This window comes from Etheostoma cragini, chromosome 20, assembly GCF_013103735.1.
Source record: "Etheostoma cragini isolate CJK2018 chromosome 20, CSU_Ecrag_1.0, whole genome shotgun sequence".
Taxonomy (NCBI): domain Eukaryota; kingdom Metazoa; phylum Chordata; class Actinopteri; order Perciformes; family Percidae; genus Etheostoma; species Etheostoma cragini.
Window position 1 is genome coordinate 23223130 of NC_048426.1, and position 15145 is coordinate 23238274.

General features: G+C 40.0%; 1 protein-coding gene across 1 annotated transcript in view; it reads left to right on the forward strand.

Annotated features, from left to right (window-relative positions):
• Window positions 1-15145, forward strand: part of gabrr2a (gamma-aminobutyric acid type A receptor subunit rho2a) — a 39023-nt gene that overhangs the window by 16644 nt on the left and 7234 nt on the right. The window contains exons 3-6 of the mRNA XM_034857682.1: window positions 2498-2565; window positions 5798-6021; window positions 11913-11995; window positions 14748-14888. Of these exons, the coding sequence (XP_034713573.1) occupies window positions 2498-2565; window positions 5798-6021; window positions 11913-11995; window positions 14748-14888 (516 nt within the window). The remainder of the gene's footprint in view (window positions 1-2497; window positions 2566-5797; window positions 6022-11912; window positions 11996-14747; window positions 14889-15145) is intronic.

Consider the following 15145-nt stretch of genomic DNA (forward strand, 5'->3'; position numbering starts at 1 on the left):
ACACACACACACACACACACACACACACACACACACACACACACACACACACACAGCCTAGGGGGCAAGGAAACTCAAAGGCACTCTTCCAATCCTCCCATGTCCGTACTGCTCAAAATTGGTATTAGGGGAAATAATAATAAGTATGTCAAATGCTACCTGCTGTGAACACACTTTTGTTGTCAAGTTGATGAAAAATTAATATTACTGATCCAAATATGATTGTATGGACTATATTTACTACATAATGCCTATTTATATTTTGTATTTTAAAGACGTTTTATTGTACTACAGTTTTTTGTAGAAACGTAGACGTATTCATGTTTACAAATCTACAGTTAGCTTTTAGCACAGACTTAATGTAGAGCCCTATGCAGTCTGTCTTACAGCTTTTAAATGTTTAATTTTGAGATTGAATTCCATGATTTTGTTATCCCAGAAAACTACTGGACTGGACATTAATGCTGCCATCAGTCATTGAAATAAAAGACACTTGCCATCAAGCTACAACTTTGCTGGGGGAATCCCTGCCGTTGGGTTAATCTGTGAATGAGAAGGGATGGATCTATAGTGTCAAAGGCTGCAGTTAGATGCAGGAGATCTAAGAGGATGGAGCAGTTACCAGAGTCAGCAGAGAGAAGGAGACTCCTAGTCTGTACTGTGAAGCGCTCTAAAATCAGGCTGTGAGAACACAAAGGAATTTATTCCCAACCTGACAAAGAAGTGCACCACACTTGATGGCATCGTCCCAGTGAGTGAAGCATAATCCCAAACGCAGATCACTCCACTGCCCCTCATATGAAGAGCTCATCTGATGGCTCTAATCTAGCGCTTAGCATCTCCGCTAATCTCTTTGGATTGTAGACTGTATTAATAAGTGATGCAAAGTGGTTCAAATCGGCTGTAAATGTTCCCTCCACTTTAGCTGGATCTACGCAGTGTGTTTATGCTTCCTGGTCACGTGTAATGCTTCTATTCTTATGTGGTGGTCAGAGGTCATGAGATGTTAAAGAGATGTGACACTTGGCCTGTACCAATTAAGACAATTATGTAAGTAGACAAGTAGACAATTATGTAAGTATGCAAGTAGACAATTATGTGTGTGTGTACCAACACACACACATAATTGTCTACTTGCAAATTCTTTGTTTAACCGCAATTAATTGCTAACATTAGCTAAGTTCCTAATGGGTATGATGATAATTGTGTATTTTAAGAAACAAATACATTGATTTATGATAGTTAAAGCTTTGATGTGTACCTTTTGGATGTGAATTAACATATGTTACATTCAAGCTATTGCCAAATGAGTTGCTACAAAGCCAATCAAGACTTTGAGCTTCAGACACCATTCTCAGTATGGCTATGTTCAGAAGACTGTGATGTTGGGTGGCTTTTTGCTCTTTCAAAGAGTCCATCCATGTTTTTTTAACCCTCCGTGTTCTCCTTGGCTACTAGCAACTGCGTGGAGGAGGGGGGTGGGGGTGCTGCGTGATCACGGAAGGCTTGCATCATGTTGTCATTACTTAGAATTCCTAATGGGGGCGACATGAACTACACCTTCAAGGGGTGATGTATGTACCTGTGTTATTACATTCACTGGGTCATATAGCAGTGTTATAACTAAAAAGTGTATTCTGGAATGCTTTCAAAACTTTTTAGTTATTTGCTAAAGTAATACATCAATATTTTGTCTTTAATCTTTTAGCATTTGAAAAAGAAATTTAAATGTTTTGAATCAGTCTCACTGAACTTTGGCACCCTTCTGTGATTATCCTTCCTTTAATATTACATTATGTAACCTAACTAATTAATAGTTTCTGCTTTTTAAATGCAAGGATTAGACATATTTTTCTATTAACAATGTTTATTGACCATGAACTCCAAACATTTGTGTAAAACTAGTAAAGAGTTGACGTTAGTGGTGTTTATACATGCTGGTGAAAAGAAGTCGGCAAAAAAAAAGCGCCAAAAAAAAGCATGTCAACAAAAGGGCCAAAAATGTCGGAAAAAGTGTTGATTTTCAACTTTTTAACAGAATTCAGTTCAATTCTGTTATGGATTATTGCTCCAATTCCTGTGGATATGCGTCGTGTGTTGTGATCTCATTCATACACTGTTTAAAAATGACACAGCGTGAAAGTAAATGCGTTTTAGATTTAATCCCATTCACTGAACGATGAACACTAGGTCCCTAAAACTAACATTAGTAGGTCCCGGGGAGAAGTCTAAACTGATTGTGAATTAAACCTGCGTAACTGTTAAGGAAACGGGTGGAAAGGAATAATAAGACATGGGACCTTTAAGGACCGTCTCTGACTTACTACACAAAAACAACTTTACAGCAACGAGAGTAAATGTAATTTGTTACTTCCGCCGCTGACTAAAACCACTAAAACTGGTGACATTCAGAAGGTTTTCTCATAAACCGGCAGGGCGACGCCGCCGGCAGTGTCCTTTCACATCTGTTTGCTCATGATATTCCTTTGTTTGGCAGGGCCCGCCATCCCTGTTGGAGTGGACGTTCAGGTGGAGAGCTTGGACAGCATCTCGGAGGTTGATATGGTAAGAAGACCTGTCTTCATCCACAGCTGTTTATCATGTGACAGAATATTAAAGATGATGCATGTCACAGAGGGGAGAGAAACGTGTAGAGTACATAATCAAATCCTTATTTTAATAATTTACAATTTTTATTTTTTTTATGTTCAATGAACTAATTAAACAAAAACTAAAAATACAGTTTCATACCCACATATCACTTAAACCTTTCACCCTAAATTTACATTAATATACTGGCTGCAGTTTCGCCTGTAAACTACTGTTTAGTTACAGTAAGCGTACTGTTTTAAATTTTAAAACAGTTCATTATGGGACTGGCTCTAGTGGCTGTAGATCTGCACCAAGGCAGAGTTTTGGGAAATAGACTTCCGATACAGTATTAGGGGACCACTAAGGTCTATATAAAAGAGACTTCAGATACAGTATTAGGGACCACTAAGGTCTATATAAAAGAGACTTCAGATACAGTATTAGGGACCACGAAGGTCTATATAAAAGCATCCAAAAAGCACCATCTCATGGAACTTTAATGCCTCTAATGCTGACTAATTTTTAATTTACCTTGATCTTCTGTAGCCTGCACGCCTCTGCTCTCTAGTGAGATGGCTGGAGCTGCTTCTCTTCCACTAGGCCTCCGATGTTGGATATCAATGAGGATGATGAGACTCGCAGTTGATTTTCCAGGACTTGGTCTGTTAGTCTTGAGGGGAACCGAGATTTAGCAACAGTCAGTTTTGAGATGAATCGCGTGCAGCAGTAAGTTGAGCCAAACAAGGACGCAAATCTCAGTGCATGTCTCCTGAGACCAGGAAATTCTTCAGAACACACATGCGATTTATAAAACTCAAGCCGAGGGTGGTTGTTGTAATTTGCTTTGAGCTCCTCATCGCTTTGCAGCTCAGTGATTTTGTGTTGCAGGTTGTCTGGCCCGTCAGCTGGTTCCACATTAAAAGGCGTTGCAAAAATGTTGAGTTCCTTTGACTTACATTTTATAACCTCTCACAAAGGCAGGAAGGAGTTTGGCGCATTCAGCTGCATGTTCGGATGTTACAGAAGGCTTCTGTTCTTGCAAAGTAGAAAACTTTACCAGTTGCATTTTCCACAGCTTTAATTTAGCTTCAAAGATTTCACATTGGAGACTAGAGCGCTGACTAGCTGGTTGGGACCTTGGAGCTTGACATTCAGCTCAGAAAGGTGTTTGGTAATTTCCACCGTGGACTTTGGGATTTTTCACTTTGTAACCCTATAACGTGCACTAAGACAATATGTAACAATAAAGGAAAGGGGAAAGCCAAAAAGCATAATATGAGCATTTTAATATAGTACAGTACAGTGAATATCAGATACTTTAAGACATCAGTAATATTCTAAAAGGAAACTTTAACTTCTATCAAAGTCATTTTTTTGGTAAGATACTTGTACTTTTACTCATGCATTGCTTTCAAGTACTTTTTACAGGACGGCCAATATGTGGTTATTGAAAAGTCATTTAATTATATCAGTGTCTTGGAACATTCTTACCCGAGGGGGTCCTTCATCAAATCAAACTTTTCTTAGATCATTATAGAATGGGCAGTACATTAAACAATTGATTTTCACTCTCTTCTTCCTCAAGACCACAGTATGGACACGGTCTTTGATCTTCCTCAATTCCAGCATACTAAATAAGTAATGACAGCCTCCAATAGCAGAGCTGTGCACAGAGAGAGCTCAAGCTCTTAGGAAGCATAGAGCCTACACATATGACATATTTTGTACAGTCAGGGCCAATATAAGAATTTTGCTTCATCTTTTGGAATTTCTGAAAAAGCAAATCCACGTAAAACAAGTTGAATGTTGAATGATCGTATACAGTATTCATGCACAGTCAGCCCTACACTTTCTTCCAATGCAATGAGGAGTATAAAATGATCAGCATATGTGAATTTTAATACAGATTATACCTCCTTTTTTTTTTTAAAGAGACAACTTACAACAGCATTGTAGTTTTTTACTTTAATGGAAATGGTTCTCTGTCTCTCTGAGCCTGTCAGACGTAGAAGGTTGTGGAACTTTGAGAAGCTGGATTCCCTTTTTGTTGATTGGGAAGTTGTCATTTGGGCAGAGCAACGAGAAGGAAAACAGGAAAGTAAGGCAATCTAATTAAATGTTGACAACTGAGAACCGATAGCGGTTAAACAGCGGCCAGTCTTTCCCCAACTGATGCAGCAGCCAGATTTCCCTGGATGTTCGGCTCCTGTCAGTCATGTTTCTCATGTTGCATCGGTTTAGTTTCCACATTGGCAGGGACACTCATAAAGTGCATGGTCTTCCCCTAGAAAATATATTAAGCACTAAACACTTCATTGGTGAATTTTTATGCACCCATTTTGACCCATGTCTTTTTGCCACACTTGTTTTATTGAGTCTCTAAGTCGTTGGTTTTGACATAGACCAAAAACATACATAAAACTAGTTTTATGATAGCTTGATGGAATTCTGAATGGAGCGTGGAGGAACAAAGTGGTGCCTTAAATCCAAGAGTGGGCTTGTGGGATGGGACGGTTGAGTCTTGTGTTTACACAAAAAAATGGGGAAAGTCCCAGAACTTTCTGGAGGGCTGGCCGTGGACTGAGTAGAGACGTATGCAATGTGCACATTGTGTTATTATATATACATAAAGAAAATAATTTGGTTTACAGTTTCTTGTCCTTTTTGTTATTTTATTGTATTGCATGTTGTAGCTGTTATTTCAACTTTTCTCTAATTTTGTGTTTTTGTGTCTCATTGTGTTATCATATATACATAACACTTTTTTTTATTTGGTTAACAGTTTGTGTACTTTTTTTATTTTATTGCATTGGATGTAGTAGTTTCATGTTGTTTCAACTTGTCTCCAATTTTGTATTGGGAGGTGACGAGTGTGGGTGGGTGGGGGGGGGGGGATCAGATAAAGAGGTGACGTGTTCATGTTGTTTTCTTTTTGGGTAAAAAAAAGAAGTGAATCAAAATAAAATGTAGGGGGAAACATTGCGCATTTAAAATGTAATTCCCTGCATTCTAGTGAATTATTATGCACTCATTTTGGCCTTTTCTGCATCAACTTATGGTGAATTTGGTGAAATTAGATTTCATTGGGTCTTTAACTTTAAGTCACTGGATTTCACCTAAGGAGACCACGTTCCTGGACTAAAAACGTCATGTTTTAGGGGCATAGACTGATAAACATCATTCTTCTCTCCCTTAATTCCACCAGGACTTCACCATGACTCTGTACCTGCGGCACTACTGGAAAGATGAGCGCCTGTCCTTCACCAGCAGCACCAACAAGAGCATGACGTTTGATGGCCGTCTGGTGAAGAAGATCTGGGTCCCTGATGTCTTCTTTGTCCACTCTAAGCGGTCCTTCATCCACGACACCACCACGGATAACATTATGCTGCGTGTCTTTCCTGACGGACACGTCCTGTACAGCTTGAGGTCTGTAGCATTTCAGCATCTGACTTATTCACATGTTTTTTCAGACCCATGTTGCTGTTTGCTGTATGCACCACATTGATTGCTGCTGTAATGGGAGGAGGTCGGGATGGATTGATGACTGTTAAAACATAGGACTTTGAAGCCAGGAAGCTGAGTTTACTTCCCAGGGAAATAGGTCTTCCTTGGGAGTGTTTTAATCAAAATCATGATCATTTTTCCTAAACTTAACTCGTCGTTTCAGTGCCTAAATGTAACTTTCGTTGCCACATAACGCTCGCTTTTAGTCTCTTAAACTTAACCGTAATGTCTGTCGCAATGACCAGCAACTTGAGGTGCTCTGTACCCGGCACAAGGTCACCTATTCTCGGGTAACTGAACCCCCAACCACCCATGATATGAAGGAGCACCACGCAGAGAACCACGCGGAGCACCATGCAGAGGACCATGCAGAGCTCCATTTGGAGCACCATGTGGAGCTCCATTTGGAGCCCCATGCAGAGCCCCATGGAAAGCCCCATGCAGAGCGGAGCACCGCCTGACACTCTCCTACCCTTCTGGTATCTCCACTATCTCTTTTTCAAGGGAAACGTTTGCTGCATTCTAGAACTGTGATTGATTTCAAGAAATAAAAACAAGCCAAACCTTCATTCCCCTTAAGCAGAATGTTAACTGGTGCAGCCAGACCATACTCCAGCGCTGTCTGTGGAGATGAGTCTGGCAATGCGAGATCAGACCACAAGTGATGTGATGGGAATTTCATATATCAGTCAGGGAAACAAGCCATGATGTTGTTTGTTGTGAAAGTCCAAATCTTCATTTTGAGGTCTTTATTTTAGTATTAATTCCTTGTGTTGAATTATAACATGGATCACGCTGCCTGAAAGAACTGCCAACCCTGAAATCATTTCCTTAGCCTGAGAGTTTCCATATGTTACTGTTGAAGTGCTAGATGCTTTCTCAAGAATAAGATTCTGAAAACAATCCCTCAATGCAAAATACCAAAATGTTTTCATGCTGGCTGGCACAGAACAGGGACCTTGTGTCTGTAAAGTGGAAATGTTATCGTGAGTGAGCAAACTGTTTCCCACCTACACAAGCACCTGGCAGCTGGCTCACCATGACCATCAGTGATTGTTTCTATCACTGGAGGAGAAAGTCAATTTGGCCCATTCTGGTCTCCAAAGGTGTGTTTGCCAGGTGTGGGAGAAAAACGTGCTCTGGTTAATTGGCATTTCTCTTGGCTCCAAGCCAAGATTCCTCTGCAAAAAAGCTGATGATAACATTTGTCGTCCAACAAAAGAACTCTGATTGGACAGATAGTCTAGCTAGCTGTCTGGATTTACCCTGCAGAGATCTGAGGACCAGGTAACCATAGTCCTCAGATTGGACAGATAGTCTAGCTAGCTGTCTGGATTTACCCTGCAGATACCTGAGGACCAGGTAACCATAGTCCTCAGAAATCAACTGGAGGTTAAATTCAAACACAAAGAAAGAGGAAGGTAACGGACATCCGACCGGAAAGAGGGACATCTGGCGGAACATACAGTATCTCTGCAAAGTGGCTGTGGTCGTCTGTATTACTTTGATTTAAAGTCTTCAATTAGACACAGTTACATCCATATGTTTTGTTTTTTTATTTTAAGCAATAACATATATCTGTCAGAACTAGACATATGTTCCTACAAAATACTACATTTCTTAAACACTACCCATCGTTTGGACACTTTTGGGCTGAACTTAACAACATCACATTCACAACAAATTTTTCCCACATGAAGTTGGTATAGCTAGTGTTCAGTCCAGTATTCAGTCTTTCTTATCTGTACAAGTGATGACCAATCCCATGACCGTTAAGTTTAGCGGTATTTACAGTCACAACTTGCGGGGGAAAGGTGACTGTGAGCCTGGTACATTCAGAGCAGCTATAGTTAACTTTCAATGTCGCATGACGCTAAACTTAAGTTTAGGAACCAAAAGGACTAGTTAAGATTATAAAAAAAAGAGATTGTGGACACCGGTCTCCTTAACTAGTACTGCCGGGACACAAACATGTGTTTCTTGGGTGAAAGTCTTGTGGTTTAACCGGGAGACAAAGAGCTTGAAATAGGCCAAGAGCGGTCTTATATAGCAACCGTCAATGTGGTGCATACAGCAATAAAGACGTGGAATACACAAGAATTGCAGTGCTTTACTTTTGGCACTTTTAGTTACTTTACTTTTACTTTTAATGCTGAGCAGGTAGTGTAGTGGATTCATCAGAGACTGGTACTGCTGAAACGTGGTTCTAATAATAATAAAACATTTTATTTATGGCGCACTTTGAAGGTTGAGACAATTTAGATGAGTTAAAATGATCCTAACATTATCCTAAAGAGGAGCAGTGGGACTGAACTGAAACAAGGTTGTGGGGAGCAGACATGACCTGTAGAGTCGGAGATGGTTCTCTGTGGCAACGCTACAACAAGTGACACCTTCCCCAGTACACAAATGTATTTTTCAGTCACACCGATCATAACCGCAACTAGTATTACGCTCCCATAACAATGTCAGACTCACAATGAACAGTTTTTAAAGTATTGAAATCGATGCAGCGGGCTACAAAGGTCAGGTTCATTTTTAAACTTGTCTTTCCAAATGATACTGATTTTATTTTTTTAACTGCACATGGGGGAATGGGGGTCAATTGAGGACTAGCATGTTATGTTCTGCGGCTCTCTGGCGTCTTAATCCAGCCCTGGTTTCAATCTGAATGTATTTAACGGTTCAATTAGTGCTAGAGTAAAAGATAAAATGCAAATGCAGCCTGTTAGCCATGGAGCCCTACAGACCTCATTACACCAGTTAACAAATCAATGTGAAATAATATCTGTGTGTTCTGCTTCGGTCGCCAGAGAAATCAATGTGTGTTAACTCATCTACTTTCATTTCACAATAACTTGTGTATTCATTATGCTCACATTGCATTTCTATTTGCGTAATGCAGCAGGGGACTTAATGAAGTGACTGGATTTTGATGGAAAAAAGAGTTTTGTTTGTAGTTCAGCTCAACTCCACATCGCCTAATCCATGACTTGGAAACTCATGAACTATTTTGAGACATTTCTCACATTTTTCACAGGTGTTACAAAGCACAGCTAACCTGGGCTTGTAAAACAAAGACACTACTAAACTTAGCTTGTAACATTTATCCTCTACCTGCGTGGTGAGATTGAGCCTAAATTCAATTAAAATGTATTCATAGTGTCATATCCTGACAGAAGTTATCTCAGGACACTTTACAAATAGAGTTCTGGACCACACAATAATCTACAAATAGCCAACAACTCCCATGAGCTGCCTGGATGAGTGTATGTCTTTCCTACTTCTAGACGGGTTTGTGCTGTGTTAAACTGACTCACCCAGACACTGAGTGCGTTCTCGTTCTGGTAAGCCGTAACTCCCAACTCGTAGCACTTGGTCATTGGCTCTCAGCGACGCAACAATCACCCTTTCTGGAACGCACCGGACAGAGCAGCAGCTTGACTGTGGCGCTGGGAGATAACCTAGTATTAACAACGACAACCGTAGTAGTTTGACAGACCAAAAATCTTGGTTGGGGTGGTGGATGCGTCAAACAACATAGGACTTTCACCCAGGGAACTGAGGTTCTTGTCCCCTTTGAGTCCCTTGTGTCGCTCAAACATAATTTTTTTAACCCCAACTGTCCCGTTCTTGTGCTGCATGTCAGTTAAACATCCCTACCAAGTGCGTATAAATATGACGCCAAAGGGCTAAACACGTGCGACCAAAGCATCAAATAGTGACGCCATGAGTGCCGACCCAGAGAGCCAAAAAGTGATGCCAAGAGTCCCTACCAAGTATGTGTGAATACGACACTAAAGGAGACTTTTTGCGTAAATAACAAACGCCAAAGGCACCTCACCATATGTTGCTTTTTGACGGATGGGAGTGAAAATGTGTTGTTCCTGGAGTCTGCCTGCTGGAGTCGGTCATCGGGAGGGACCGCCTCCTTGAGATCCAGCGTCTCTCGTTGACTCCTTTACGAGCCTGCTCCTTGTGTATTGTAGTTCAGGTTCTAAAAGATGTAAATTACAAAATGTTGTGTTGTAGGCAAACACAAAAAGCCTTTCAGCGTCTTTTTCCTCAATAGTGTTGTCTGTGTAGATAGACGTGTGGTTTGCAGCCTGTTGGCCATTACTGAAGCCCTGCACAAACACTCGCCTTTGTGTCACGGATCAGCCGTTAACCAAACTATCTACTCAAAAGATATCTTGTAACATAAGTCATATCTTACTAGCAGCTCCCCACAGGACATACCAACGTGTACACTCACTCGCTTACAATCAACCAGCTCGTCAAACTGGGACTATAAATTCCTCCTATGACGGAGTATTGGAAAACAAGAAAGTTAGGGAGATATAGATTTACAGTAAATAGTTTACAGTCTGCAGATGAAAGCCTTTCTCACATTCTGTTTTAAGGCTTTTGATCCAGACAGTAGATTGGTCAACATAGCAGGAAGATTTGGGGAAGAAGAACTACGAGAAAGAAGAGGATTTCAGGGGGAGATGATGACACTGCCAGAAAGCCAGAAGAATAGGAATATTTATTGCTGTGAATTGAAAGCTTCAGCGTCACATTTTTTTGATGCCAGTATCTTATCTCTTATCCTAAATAGTATTATTGCTTCCTTTACTGTATGTGATGATTCCTGTATAAACAGCCAATGAGTTATCATTCATGGAACAAAGGGAAGTTTGATTGTATGAACCCAATCACAATTAAAAAACTCCTGCGTTCCATAAATACAATTAAACAGCGCTGAGCAAACAGGAATGAGGACAAACCCTCATTTCATTCATCTAAAATGCCTTTTAGATGCTTTCATGTGTCAACACTTTGACTAACATGTTGTACAACAGGTAGGTTGGAGGAGTATTTTGCCTCGATTACCATAGACAAAAAAATAAAATACACCTCCCAAACTAGCAGTCACTCAGACCGGCCGTGAGATAATGTTGTTTATCAAAGACGCTAGCAAAGCAACGCAGTACAGTAAAATAAGCACAGAAGAAACCACAGATACTTTGGACCTCCAGGTTTGACTACATATCTGTAACGTTACAGTTACGGCGGAAATTACGTTGATTTGGTCTTTGAACCATTTCTTATCGCATTAACTGTCACATGTGCAACTTTGTGGTAATCTAGGAGAGACAGGAGAAAGATCCTACTGACTAGTGACAGAAAACAACATAATAGATCCACACCAGACTGTTTTCATTTAAAAAAAATAAGGGGATGTAATGTATGCTATAATCCACTCTCAGTTACAACTGAGAAGGGTCTGATGTCAACCAGGCCAAAATGATGTTTAGCTAAAATGGAAGCATGACAATGACAACCTGTCCGAATTAACACATTGAAATAAAGCAAAATTAATCTTAAAAGGCATTACTTACATGCTTCGTACGCGGTGCTCACAATCAGCTCTGTGTTTGCGTGTTTATTTAAATTTTTTCTTTATACTATTTCTGCCCATTCCTATTTAGCTTGTAATTTTATGCCTAAATGAACAACATTAACAACTACAGATAAAAGAAATTGCCTTGTGAATGCTGTTGAAAAGCTGGCGCTACACTGGATTGCCAGCTTGAATTGGGGAAGCTGAGGAAGAAGTGGTGAGAAGAGTTGGAAAAATTGGGAATGGGTTTAATCAGTATGAATGCCACTGATTGGTAATCACGGTGTTCTTTTATTACAGTGGAGGTCTTCTCCAGTGACTGTGGGATTGAGTTCATATTATTCAGAGACATTACTGAATGTGTGCACCCCCATGACGGTTCTCACCTTGTGCGTCTGTGTCTGTTCTTGTTTTTGCCGTTGAACAGAGTGACGGTGACAGCCGCCTGTAACATGGACTTCAGCCGCTTTCCTCTGGATTCTCAGACCTGCTCGCTGGAGCTGGAGAGCTGTGAGTAAATGTTTCATCTACGGTTCCAAAAAGCATCAAGTGCTCGTATTCCTGGCCGGTCCAGATCCAAATCAGAAGATGTGTCACTTTATCTGAGCTCACATGGTTTTAATTCAATTCAGGGGGAGAAAACATCAATAATTTTATGAGTTAAAGGGAATACAAGTCGAATTAAGTATTATCATTTCTTATGATTCATTACCCTTAGAACCCGAGACTCTATAAACTTATATTATTATCTTTTGGTCTGATGAGTAAGTCTGGGTATTGTTAAAAAAATACATGTTGATACCGGTACCAATACCAACATAGTGACTTTAATACCGGTTCCTTAATGATTCTTCTTTCAACACAACCTTACAAAACAAAAAGTAATTACAACATTACACCTAACCCTCGTGTTGTGCTTGCCTCAAATTGCTCCAATTTCCTATATCAATGTTCTTTTTAATTCCCCAAAATAACATGATTGATTCCAAACAACCTTCTTTGGCAAGTACAAATCTCTACTTTCTTTAATTTTGGGGCGTCTTATTCAATTTTATAGCATTTGAAAACAAATTGAAGTGTTTTTTAAATAGTATTGAGTAAAAGTTGACATATTCCAGTCTTTGATCATCCATCAACATCCATTCCTTTAATTTTAGTCTAAATAATTTCTGCTTTTCTTTTTTTAAACATTAGGTATAATTTCCTATAAATGAGGTTCATTGACCATAAATTCCCAAAAATAACTGTAAAACGAAAGTTAATAAGTTAGTGTTACGTAGTGTTGAAACTTTAAAAGTGACAAACGTTGGAAAAAAGTGTCACAAATTTAGAAACATAAACGTTAGAAAAAAGTTAAACAGTTTAAATAAAGCGTCAAGAAAAGTTATGACTTTCAATTTTGACGGCGAGTCAACACATCCCTACGATGTGTAACCTTAGACAGCCAATCACAGACATTATTAGAGCTTGGTAGGAGCATGCTGAGTGCTTATTGGCTCACTGATGCTTATGATATTTAATTCGTAGGTATTGAAATTGGTTGGACTGATGAGGCATTTTTCGATACTCCAGACTGCAGAGGTAGTTCGGTTGCTGCATAAAAAGTATTGAATTCAGTTCCCAGCCCAAGTAATCAGAGATAGAGCGAGCCCATGAATCGATATGCAAACAGAGTTTAAGATCATTTCTACGGCCACTAATGGCAAACCGTGGGAGTGGAAATGAGCCTTGAGTGTTAAAAATGAAGATTTGTAAAACAGAACGCCGTACGAGCAGCGTTACACATTTGACGAAACAAATGCATATACATATTCTGTCTCAACAAAAGACACTACACCGCATCAACAAGGAAAGAGGCAGAGAAGAAATCAGCTAAATCAGATGGAGCAGTGCTGGCCGGGCATATCAGATTTTGACGGACATAAAGCCAAACTGACGAGCCATGCCTGCCTCGTGAAATCGCTGCCCGTTGTGGTCCCAGTTTAGCCTGAAATTGAGATTAAATTGGCCAGTGTCACCAGTTATTACTCAAAGAATTCTTACACCGTAGCTTGCTGCAGCTTTCTTCTACTTCTAGTTTTATGGTGCAGATTGTTTACTTCTGCCTCAGGCTGCTTCTCAGTTGTTGAACATCAAAAGCCCTTTCTGTTTCTCTCGCTGGAAAGATGCACCCAGTCATCGGCTCCCATCAACCTACAGTATGTTCACGGATAAAAAGCAACTGTGGAAGACATGTAATCAGAATTGAATTATACCTGTGAGGGAAACCCTTATTTCCAATTGGGCAGAGTGCACAGCATGTGTTTCAGCAAATAGACAACAACATTTAAATTACAAGAGATACAACTTTTATACAATCAGGGAAAGCAGATACAAGAATATAAACAGAAGTAATTTATCAAAGCTTTAAGCTGATTGGTAGATGGTGGAGGGACAAATTTTAATCTTTGTGCCGCAATCCAGGAATGTGGAGCAGCAACGGGAAAAAGCATTTTTGCCAAGCTCAGTCCGAATAGGAAGTTAAAAACCATTCATTTGACCGAGTGGAAAATGGATTTACATATGGAGATACCAATATGGAAATGTAAAATGGTAATTTACCAAGACATGCTTTACAGATTAACACCAATGAGCATTTTGTCTCATCTCAAGAGATGGCCAAGTTTTATAGCTTTCATCTGTAACACATTCAAGTACAGAGTGATAGACCAAATCTAGGGGTTTTAAAATTGAATATTGCCTATAAATCACATCTACACAATCAAAAACAACAAGAGAGTGGCTTCCATATACGTCTGATTGGTGTAGGATGCATTCATTTTCTTTAAAATAGATGGTAACTAGTTATAGGCTGTTTCCTTAAAGGTCCCATGGAATGAATATTTCACTTTATGAAGTTTTTAAACATTAATATGAGTCCCCCACAGCCTGCCTATAGCCCCCCAGTGGCTAGGAATGGTGATAGGTGTAAACCGAGCCCTGGGTATCCTGCTCTGCCTTTGAGAAAATGAAAGCTCAGATGGGCCGATCTGGACTCTTGCTCCTAATGAGGTCATAAGGGGCAAGGTTACCTCCCCTTTCTCTGCTTTGTCCGCCCAGAGAATTTGGCCCCCCCATGAAAGAGAGACATCATGGCTTTCAAACGAGCAAAGTGGCAGTAGGTCAAGGCCACACCCCCGGGGGGCCTCCATCTTCCATGTCCATTAATGTGCATTGTCCTGATGAATGAATGAATAAATAAATAATGTTTGATGGTTTTCAGATGCCTACACAGATGAAGACCTGATGCTCTACTGGAAAAGCGGTGATGAGTCTCTCAGTACTGATGATCGCATCTCCTTATCACAGTTCCTCATCCAGAAGTTCCACACCACCTCTCGCTTGGCCTTCTACAGCAGCACAGGTACACACACACACAGGCGGAGATTTCAGGGAGTATGCGGGAGATATGTCTGAGATAAAAGTAGATTTGCCTTCCTTTAAAAAATAGGATTGTAAAGCAAGGCAGCTTTATTTATATAGCTCATTTCCGCAGAAATCCAAAGTGCTTTACATAAAACATTAAGGAGCAGGTCCAGTTTGTTCAAATCGCTAAAACTAAGCTGGTTTCATCAAAATATGCAATTTAAGAAACACACACCCAAAGCTGCAAAATACCTC